The sequence below is a fragment of the Acipenser ruthenus genome, chromosome 4 (genome assembly GCF_902713425.1).
Source record: "Acipenser ruthenus chromosome 4, fAciRut3.2 maternal haplotype, whole genome shotgun sequence".
NCBI classification, from domain to species: domain Eukaryota; kingdom Metazoa; phylum Chordata; class Actinopteri; order Acipenseriformes; family Acipenseridae; genus Acipenser; species Acipenser ruthenus.
The window spans coordinates 74,939,686-74,950,243 of record NC_081192.1 but is presented as its reverse complement, the minus strand read 5'-3'; the positions used below and the strand labels follow the sequence as shown (position 1 = coordinate 74,950,243).

The 10,558-nt window shown below is 36.6% G+C and overlaps 1 protein-coding gene across 3 annotated transcripts in view; it reads left to right on the top strand.

Moving 5' to 3' along the window:
- Nucleotides 1-3: 3 nt before the first annotated feature.
- LOC117399335 (nuclear receptor subfamily 4 group A member 3-like) overlaps nt 4-10,558 on the top strand; it is a 35,502-nt gene continuing 24,947 nt past the window's right edge. The window contains exons 1-3 of one of the 3 annotated variants that reach the window (XM_033998428.3): nt 5-336; nt 5,058-5,222; nt 8,640-9,511. In XM_033998428.3, coding sequence (XP_033854319.1) covers nt 174-336; nt 5,058-5,222; nt 8,640-9,511 — 1,200 coding nt within the window. In that variant the 5' untranslated portion in view covers nt 5-173. Of the gene's footprint in view, nt 337-5,057; nt 5,223-5,815; nt 5,898-8,639; nt 9,512-10,558 lie in introns of those variants that run through there. The other 2 variants (XM_033998430.3, XM_033998429.3) reach the window with 2 other exon arrangements.

Genomic DNA, 10,558 nt, shown 5'->3' with positions numbered 1-10,558 from the left:
GCGCTCTCCATAAATGACTACTAGCAATTGGACTTCTCTCAGTACTCAAAGCTCAGCTCACCACATAAACAAAGGCACATTGCAACTTCATCACAGGGCATCACCATCGTTATACCAACACGGAGACCAGCTACAGGGTAACTGGATCGCACAGGGTCCTCAAACCATTTCAAATGCAACCTGAGAAATTATTTTATATTACCTACAAAAGCACTCCAGCAACTACTACTACTACTGCATCCTTTTTTATTTTATTTTTTTATTATTCTGGAAATCTACACGCAACTTTAAGGAGGTTTATCTCAAATGTAAAGACGGAACCGACACAGCAATCAAGTACGTATAAATCATGATTTGTGGACTTTATGAAACTTGGGGTATGCTAGAAAATGCCAAATATTGGCAATTCTTTTTTTCTTTTTTGAAAGAGATATATATATATATATATATATATATATATATATATATATATATATATATATATATATATATATATATATATATCGTATACATGTCGTGTTCTGCTGAAAGCTTATTTTCTTTTTGGATATCTGGCGACAACAAACTGAGTACACGAATTAATTAAACAAAGGTGGCGAAAGGACTGTATATTATTGTCAGTTTTATTGCGTCGAATGGAAGTGAGATCGGCGAGTATTGAAGGTATTCTTGCTAGTTGTCATGGAAATGGAACGCCAGTCGGCTGAGTAGCCTTGCACTGTGGTACGAAACGACTCATTTAGCAAAAGTTGCTTATATACTATACATATGGTTCTAATGAATACGGTGTAACAGTTTGAATGTAACTTATATTGCTTGAGTTGAATTATTATTTTCCGAGACCATCACTTATTACCAGCATCTATTAAAATGTAATTTGGTTGGTGACGGAGTATCTTGTCCATCATAGATTTCTGAGACATAGCTCAACACGTGTTTATAAAATTCCGTTAAATGTTTTTCTTTCTTTCTTTCTTTCTTTCTCATTATGCACGCTTCTTATGCATGTTGTAAACATTCTACAGTAAGTTACGTTATGATGTTCTGAATTATAGCATTCTTCTTGTGATGATAATGTACGTAATACAGTATGTTAAACTGAATAACTTAGTGTGATCATAAATTATACCTGTTACAAAAGTTATAAGCCTATGCCGTCTCTCACGCTTTGATTTATTCTAGTTTTAATTTATTTTCCTTATCCTGCTTAACAACCGTACATTATAAATCACGGCGTTTAATAAGATAATAATAATAAAAAAAAAAACACATAACGCCAGTAAAAAAAATATTCCGCATGAATGGCTTATGAACATTTAAATTACAATAGAGTGTGTGTGTGTGTGTGTGTGTGTGTTTGTGTGTGTGTGTGTGTGTTTGTGTGTGTGTGTGTGTGTGTGTGTTTGTGGTGTGTGTGTGTGTGTGTGTGTGTGTGTGTTTGTGTGTGTGTGTGTGTTTGTGTGTGTGTGTGTGTGTGTTTGTGGTGTGTGTGTGTGTTTGTGTGTGTGTGTGTGTGTGTTTGTGTGTGTTTGTGTGTGTGTGTGTGTGTGTGTGTGTGTGTGTGTTTGTGTGTGTGTGTGTGTTTGTGTGTGTTTGTGTGTGTGTGTGTGTGTGTGTGTGTGTGTGTGTTTGTGTGTGTGTGTGTGTGTGTGTGTGTGTGTGTGTATACTATAAAATCTGGGAATTCAAAAAAGAAATCCCCATACCCAGTTTGTGCAGAAAAAAAGTTTTAGCCGGGTAAAAAGAAAGCTGTCAAGAGCCGTTTCTTCTGCTAATTTACTGTACTGGAATATGTGTCTTTTTTGTTTGTTTTTGCCTGTAAGCCTCTTGCTGTCTGGGTTATTGGAGTTTGGGGGCTGTTGAAGTAATAAGGTGCGTGTTTAAAGCAACATAGACCGTTCTCTAGGTTACCATCTGATTTATTCAGCCTGGCGCGCACGAAATTAGCGGAGTTGAGGGTCTGCTGAGGGGGTTTAAATATTCACATAGAAGAAAGGGGGAGGGGGAAATCGAATTGGAAGAGGCTGTCTAAAAAAGAATAAATCTAGAAAATTAATTAAAAAAAAAAACGCGTAAACATGTATATAGTAGATAATGTAAATAACGCGTAAACCTGTATATAGCAGATCATAAATGTTGTTGAAACTGACAGTAATGTTGTTGAAGCTGACACCCTGGGATCCTTCAAGAAACTGCTTGATGAGATTCTAGGATTAATAAGCTACTAACAACCAAACGAGCAAGATAGGCTGAATGGCCTCCTCTCGTTTGTAAACTTTCTTATGTTCTTATGTTCTTATGTAAATAACGCGTAAACCTGTATGGTAGATTATGTAAATAACGCGTAAACCGGTATATAGTGGATCATGTAAATAACGCGTAAACCTGTATGTAGTAGATCATGTAAATAACGCGTAAACCTGTATGGTAGATCATGTAAATAACGCGTAAACCGGTATATAGTGGATCATGTAAATAACGCGTAAACCGGTATATAGTAGATCATGTAAATAACGCGTAAACCGGTATGGTAGATTATGTAAATAACGCGTAAACCTGTATGTAGTAGATCATGTAAATAACGCGTAAACCTGTATGTAGTAGATCATGTAAATAACGCGTAAACCTGCATGTAGTAGATCATGTAAATAACGCGTAAACCTGTACGTAGTAGATCATGTAAATAACGCGTAAACCGGTATATAGTAGATTATGTAAATAACGCGTAAACCTGTATGTAGTAGATCATGTAAATAACGCGTAAACCTGTATGTAGTAGATCATGTAAATAACGCGTAAACCTGCATGTAGTAGATCATGTAAATAACGCGTAAACCGGTATATAGTAGATCATGTATTTTTTTAAAAAAAAAATAGGATGCAAAAGGATGTAACAGACGTAATTAAATGGATTTATCGTGTGTGTGTGTGTGTGTGACAATCTGGTCAACATTAGGCTACCAATCGGAAAAGCTGAATCAATAATGGCAAACAGAGAAAGTGAAAATATTATTGGAAATGGAATATTATAGTGCATGTTCAAAGAGTTAAGACTGGCCATTACGCAGTGCCGTTATGATTTCTAACATGTAAAATACAGTTGTGCTCAATAAAATAGGCTACTGCTCGCTTTCAGAGGATTAAACATGTAGACACGTGTTTAAAAAAAGCACAGGAAGTCAATATTTTATTCTGACCACTTTAAAGTCGTAATGTTTTAGTGACATAAATCGGGGTTATTATATTTTAGTGTAGCTTTCTAACAATAATGTGTTTGTGCGAATACCTCTTTGAGATGCATGTTTTAAAGCCAGAAACAGCGGTTTAATATTAATAATAAGCTATCTATAAAGATTCCCGTTTCTTCGTCTCTGTCTGTCTCTGTATGAGTGTGTCACATTAGTATTTTGTTTTTCCACACTCATAGAACGAGTTACATTTTGTTTTATAAACTCCCGTTTTAAGTAGAGAGAGGGCGCTAGACGCGCATTGAGAGCCTTTGTGTCTTCATGTCAGAAGTGGTTAGTGAAAAAACAAAACACAAACTTGTAACCGAGACCCAAGAATTGAGTCTGAAACACAGATACAAAGAAACAGTTATTTAAAGTGAATTCATTTCTTTACTCTTATTGGATTTAATCGTGGGTGTATTTGTGTACAGTGTTTTATGAAATTGGTTTCTGAATATAAACCAACCTTCAATCTCTTATGGATTAATAAAATGTGTTATGTACTTTTAAAAAGAGACAAGCCACTGTATTGTAACCAGTCCAATTGCTTTTAACTTAAAGCGAATTGACCTGCGGCTTAATTGATCGAAGCAGATACACATAATTACATCATGTGATATAGGGCTGTATAACGAGGCACAATCGGCGTTCCTGGCCGACATATTTTAATTGAGGGACCGGCAACTGCTGCAGGACATTCGTTTATGATTGTGTATTTTTGTACTGCTGGTTGAAATGCATATGTGCGTTTTATTTTAACCTGATTGCCACACAGATCAAAACATTTAGATTCGATGACTTTAATCTCATACTAGCTTGATAATTCTTTCTTTGGAATATTTTGGAAATATATTGTAATAAGGGTTAACTTTTTACATAAGAACTGTTTGTTTTTTTTTGTTTTTTTAAATAACGTTTATTATTATTATTATTATTATTATTATTATTATTATTATTATTATTATTATTATTATTATTATTATTATTGTTTTAATTGTGTTTTTATTTGTACACCGATTTTTACTGCACCCTTGTTTAGGTTTTAAAAAGAAAAATTCTTATATACAGTATAGAGCTCTTATATATTGCATTAGAAATTCGAGTGCTTCATAGTTGGAACCCTATAGGGGTATTATGCATCGTATTATGGAACCAATAATAGTTTAGAACCTTCTGTTGTTTCGTAGCTATAGTAGTTCTTTATGGATCTTCTAAACAAGTATTCCAGAGAAAATCCGAATGAAATCATATACTGGTATTTCTTGATAGAATACCCATGAACATTATGAGTGTATTATTTAGCAAACGCAGTTTCTGTGCTTCATTGAACAGATGCATGTGTTTCCTTTTGAGGTTTACACCACACTTTTTTTTTTTTTTTTTAGTGATGAGTTTGCCTAATACATGTCGATGCGTTGTCTTGAGTTGTTAAAATAAGCAAACTCATTCCACAGACTTGGCTGTTTTTTAAGTGTCTTGACAATATTAATTGTATTATTTGTCGGGAAAACAGAAACGCACACTTAAAATATTAAACACATGTTGTAGGTTTTTTTGTTGGGGAGCATTAGAAATTTTGAAGTACGCATTTTAAATTATAAAAACGTGTCCGCTTTTGAAGATTTAATGGGTATTAGGGGGAAAAATAATTTAGCATAGATGATGATGATGATGATGATGATGAATATTATTATTATTATAGTTCTTTCTTAATAAACATTCACCATAAGTGACTTAGGCCTATACTATTAGCCTAGTTTTTTTTAATTTTTTTATTTCACTCTCCTCTGTTGAAGTTCCATTTTCTTTCTTACACCCGTTTCTTAGACCCCGGTTCGGAAGAGCGCCCCCAGCCGAGCTCCGGCTCCGAGACCAGGCTAACGGAAAGTTCAGCATCCGCTGCGGCTTCTTCTGAACTGTCCAGACATACTCCTCTCGTCACACCTCCCCCAGGAAAAACAAGCACGATTCAGCGAGCAAAATATCAACCAGGCAAGGATATCTGTCAAGTTACAGCAGAATGTAATTTGTTATTTGAGTTCGTCTGGTTTAATATGAATAGGCTAATTCTGTCAGGTTATATATAGGCTAACCATATGCGTAATTCTTCATATTAATTCAATATAAACGAGTATTCATAATTATATCATATCGTCTATAACAGCACAAAAACAACATTCACAGGTGATAGCTAAGATATTATTTAGTGGTCTTTTGTTTCAGGTCGATGGAAAAATTAAGCACAGCTTTTGACAAAAAATGGTCTACAATTAAAATGTCAATCTACAAATAAAACCTAAAAAAGTTATATTACATTTGTAATTTATACAACTATAAGTCATTTTTAACTTGGAAATAAACGAAACCAAATAAAATTATGGCCCAACGTTTCTGTGTGGCCACGTCCTCCAAATGTCTGTCCTGCGGTTTGAATTTACCGGTCTCAGGCCTAATACAGCAGTACCATGACTATTTAAACTAACAGAAATGATTCACTTGACGACTTTTTTCTTTTCAGTTTTGTTGTTTTATTTTTTAAAATGCAATTCATATATTTATTATTTTATTTATTTTTGTTCATATAGATCAATGACATACTGAATATGAACAGGCGTGCTCAGTTTTTGGAACGGATGCATTTTGTCCACCTAAAATGCAGACCTCGAGGTAGAGACTATTTTGTCAATTATTCATTTAGTTAAAATGATGTAAAACAAAGTTAAACATTTTTGGTAACATTTGTCGACCACAGCCTGCCTGAGAGAAATTCTAGGTGCGCTCGTATTGTCACCTGACTTTGTGGCAAATCAAAGCCCGGTGCACTATTATTGATGATGACGTCGAGCACATTCGAGTGAAATAAATAAATAAATAAATAAATAAAGCATTTAAAAGGGTGTTCAACTAACGTATTAGCCTAGCTGTGTGATGTCATTTTGGATTTAACGTGATATTAAAACACACGTAACACAATCTATAACATATCTGTAGATTGTTTACATTAAAACACACACTTAAGATGAATGAGAAAGCGCGTTATACATGGAAATAAGTGTTGGTCAACTGTGTGTACATCATTATTATCACCAAGCAATGATGTCACTGACTCAGACTCTCACTTTCTCTCAATATAACACGATCTTTCCAGTGTAGGGCGATTGACAAAGGTTTACTTTCCTATTAGTAAAATTGACACAGCCTAAGTTGTACATCGTGTGTTTTCTCAGGACTTGTAGATATGTGAGTCTTTATTTTGTCTTACAAATAACGCTGTAACTTTTATTTTGTTAAAACAAATATTTGCAACTCCCTTGCTTACAATTGGTTGACCCTTTCCTGTTCAGTTAACTTCTGCAGTGAGGAATACGTTCCTGTTTTGTAATAGGGGGTGTATATCTTGTGAACGAGATTTTAATTTCAGTTTTAATTAAACAAATACATCATCATCATAAACCAGACAATCTCAGAAATGTGTACAACTTATTTATTTATTTATGGAAAATGAATGTAATAAGCTTTCCACGTTTACTATATAGTTTATTGTTACAATTCTAGTCACATTTGATTATTATTATTATTTGTTTATTAAGCAGACACCTTTATCCAAGGTGACTTACAGAGACTAGGGTGTGTGAACTATGCATCAGCTGGAGAGTCACTTACAACAACATCTCACCGGAAAGACAGAGCACAAGGAGGTTAAGTGACTTGCTCCGGGTCACACAATGAGTCAGTGAGTGAGCCTGGGACCTCCTGGTTACAAGCCCTTTTCTTTAACCACTGGACCACACAGCCTCCTTAAGAGTTTAAGTGTAAAATACAGCAACAGGTTTACCTAATAAAAAATAAAAATAAAAAAAATAACAGTTTGTTACAGTCTTTCTCAGGACTTTATCGCTAAAGCTGTAATTTAGAATTTTTCTTTTATTATTTTTTACCAAACTAGCATTAAGCTTGTACTGTGCTTAACTACACTTTTACCATGGTTACCAATATATAGAGAGAGCTTAGAGCTGTCGACAGAGCAGGCCTGTTTCATAGCTGTGGTTCAATTAAATCTGCTAGTCACAAGAGTATACACTGCTGAAACTTCCTACACAGCATGGCAAACTGTTTCATGTCAAAGTCTTATACTTAATACAAGACAAACAAATTACGTCAGAAATGTTAGTGATTATGGGGACCCTACAGAAAAGCTGTTGATACAACTACATTTTCCTTGTTGACTGTTCTCTTTTCAGTGCAGGGAGCAAACACCTAAAACTTTTCAAAACGAAAGTCTACTACAAGTCAGGGTTTTTTTTTTTTTTTAACTCAGAAAAGCCTATGTCCTGGCTTTGTTATGTAACTCGTAGATATTTAGGTTGGGGATTGTGTCCTGGTATTTTTAAAGCATTGTTTAACAATTGCCATGCATTCCAATGTGACGGATGCTTTATTATTTTCTGAATTGGCATTGACGGTAATGGTGCAGGATATAATTCTAGACAGGGATCTGCAATCTGAAATTAGGTTTTGTCAGCAGATCATTGGACACCAAGTGCTTTATTCATAAGGCAGGATTTGTAATTTTATTATATATATATATATATATATATATATATATATATATATATATATATATATACAGGATGTCACTGGCACCATAGCCAGTATCATTACAGGAGGCTGTGTGGTCCAGTAGGAGGCTGTGTGGTCCAGTGGTTAAAGAAAAGGGCTTGTAACCAGGAGGTCCCCGGTTCAAATCCTACCTCAGCCACTGACTCACTGTGATCCTGAGCAAGTCACTTAACCTCCTTGTGCTCCGTCTTTCGGGTGAGACGTTGTTGTAAGTGACTCTGCAGCTGATGCAAAGTTCACACACCCTAGTCTCTGTAAGTCGCCTTGGATAAAGGCGTCTGCTAAATAAACAAATAATAATATCATATATTATGCTGATAAGGGTACCACACCTCATTGACTGTCTGTACCAGAAATCAAAATTATCTGAATTCCTTCCTTCCTTGCTTCATTTGACACCTGAGATAAATAGAGATACAACCTCTCTAAATACAACCTATAGTATCAATTATTCATATGATACCTGATTTATTGCTAACCTTAAAAGTTTGCTAATTAGGTAATGCACTGTTTACTACACAATACAACACTTTTTCTTTATGTTCTTCATCACTAAAATGAATGATGTCAAATCTTATTGAAAAAAAGGACTTGGATATAAAGGAGTTTCCAAAATTTAGATCTTGGTAAAAAGTAAAACCTGGAGGATTGGGACTGAGCAGCATACCAAAAAGAAGCCACAAAGGCAGACTGATATTAGCTTACTGCTTTGACATCGCAGTGCCAGCCAGCAGTTGTAATTTTAACTGCATTTCATGGTTTGTAACCAGACCTGCCTTTCTCTTTCAGATATGCCCTGTGTGCAGGCTCAGTATGGCCCGTCACCCCCGAGCTCCAGCTATGCCACACAGACCTACCCTTACGCAGGGGACTACAGCTCTGACGTCATGAACCCGGACTACACCAAGTTTGGCATGGACCTGAGTGGCGCAGAGATCACTGCCGCCGCCACCACTTCCCTGCCCAGCTTCAGCACCTTCGTGGAGGGCTACACCGGCACCTACGAACTCAAGCCCTCCTGCCTGTACCAGATGCAATCCTCTGGCCAGAGACCCCTGATTAAAGTGGAGGATGCCCGTTACGCACCTCCGTCCATCCAGCAGTCCCAGTCTGAGGACCCCATGCCTAGCACCTCCATGTACTTCAAGCCGTCTCCCCCTTCCACCCCCACCACCCCTGGCTTCCCTGGCCAGCATGGGCCCTCATCGATGTGGGATGACTCCCTGACACCTGTCCCCCCGGCCTGCATGGCCCCCAGTCATTTAATGGAACCTGTTCCACAAAAGTCGACCCCCAGGTATTCCCTGTTCCATTTGAAGCAGTCCCCCCCACACACAGTGGGATCTGGCAGTCACATGTGCTACGAGCCCGGTCTGAGCCTGCCCATGGGTCCCGAGAGATCCCCCTCCTCTTCCTCTGTGGGGCAGCAGCCAGGCTTGGAGACGCACTTGTACCCCCTGCACCTGGGTAAGGTGAGCGGGCTACACTTCACCCCACTGACAATGGGCCAAAGCCCCCAGATCCTGGGGGAGAGCAGCCTCCCCTCTCCTCCCAGCCGCTCCTCCTCATCCGGGGAGGGTACCTGTGCGGTGTGCGGGGACAACGCTGCCTGCCAGCACTATGGGGTGCGCACCTGCGAGGGCTGCAAGGGCTTCTTCAAGGTCAGTGAAACCAGCCTCTCATCTCCTACTGAACTAAACTATATAGTGCAGTGTTGGGTTGTAGGGTAGGGCACAGCAACATGCTTTTTTCAATGTGCAATGTATTGTGTTTAGTATTGTTATTGAAAGGAATTGGATAACTTTTCATATACAGTACATATTTTGAAAGACAAAACTTGCATGGTTCTATGATGTTGCCTGGCCAAGTCTTTGAAAAAACATATAGCATAGATAGGAATGTTAACATTGTGTTTCAGCGACCGAAGGGGATATATATATATATATATATATATATATATATATATATATATTATATATATATATATATATATATATATATATATATTATATATATATATATATATATATATATATATATATATATATATATATATATATATATATATATATATATATTTGTTTTAGTGAAGTGTGCTGGTTAATGTGGTGCTTTTCTTCTGTGATTATTGGTTTTATTTACTGTATGATGGGTGCAAGTTAAAAAGATCTTGAGTGTGGTCAACACAGTTTGTCAGGTATATTGTTAAGTTTGATGTTCCTGAAACTGTTAAATAAACCAATAGCGACAGTTTAGAAAATGTTTCATAAATATCAAAACAGGCTTTTTTGAAGTAGCTCCTGAATTAAAGCTTTGTAAATAGGGCCCATTGTCCCTGCAGATAGTGGACCGATCCTATATACAAGTGACCCTGGGACTTGGTCAAAGAATACCTTTCTGATTGTTGTAGCTGTCAGAACAGCAAAGAAACGTTTCTTACAGGAAAGAGGCTGTTGCAGTGATGTCCGTAGGTATCAATCTGGTATAATAGCCCTTATACTGTAAAAGTTTCCCATAATAAAAGCAAAGCAAAGTTTAATAAACATAATGAAAGTATGGTAAATAAAAAAAAAAAACTTGGGAAATCATGGCCAACTATGGGAAATCCATAGAGTGGAAAACTGCAAAACTTTAACGTAACTGTATGTACTAGGTACTGATAATTAAAGCTAGGAGTATTTCTTACACAGTACTTTATGAAAATAATT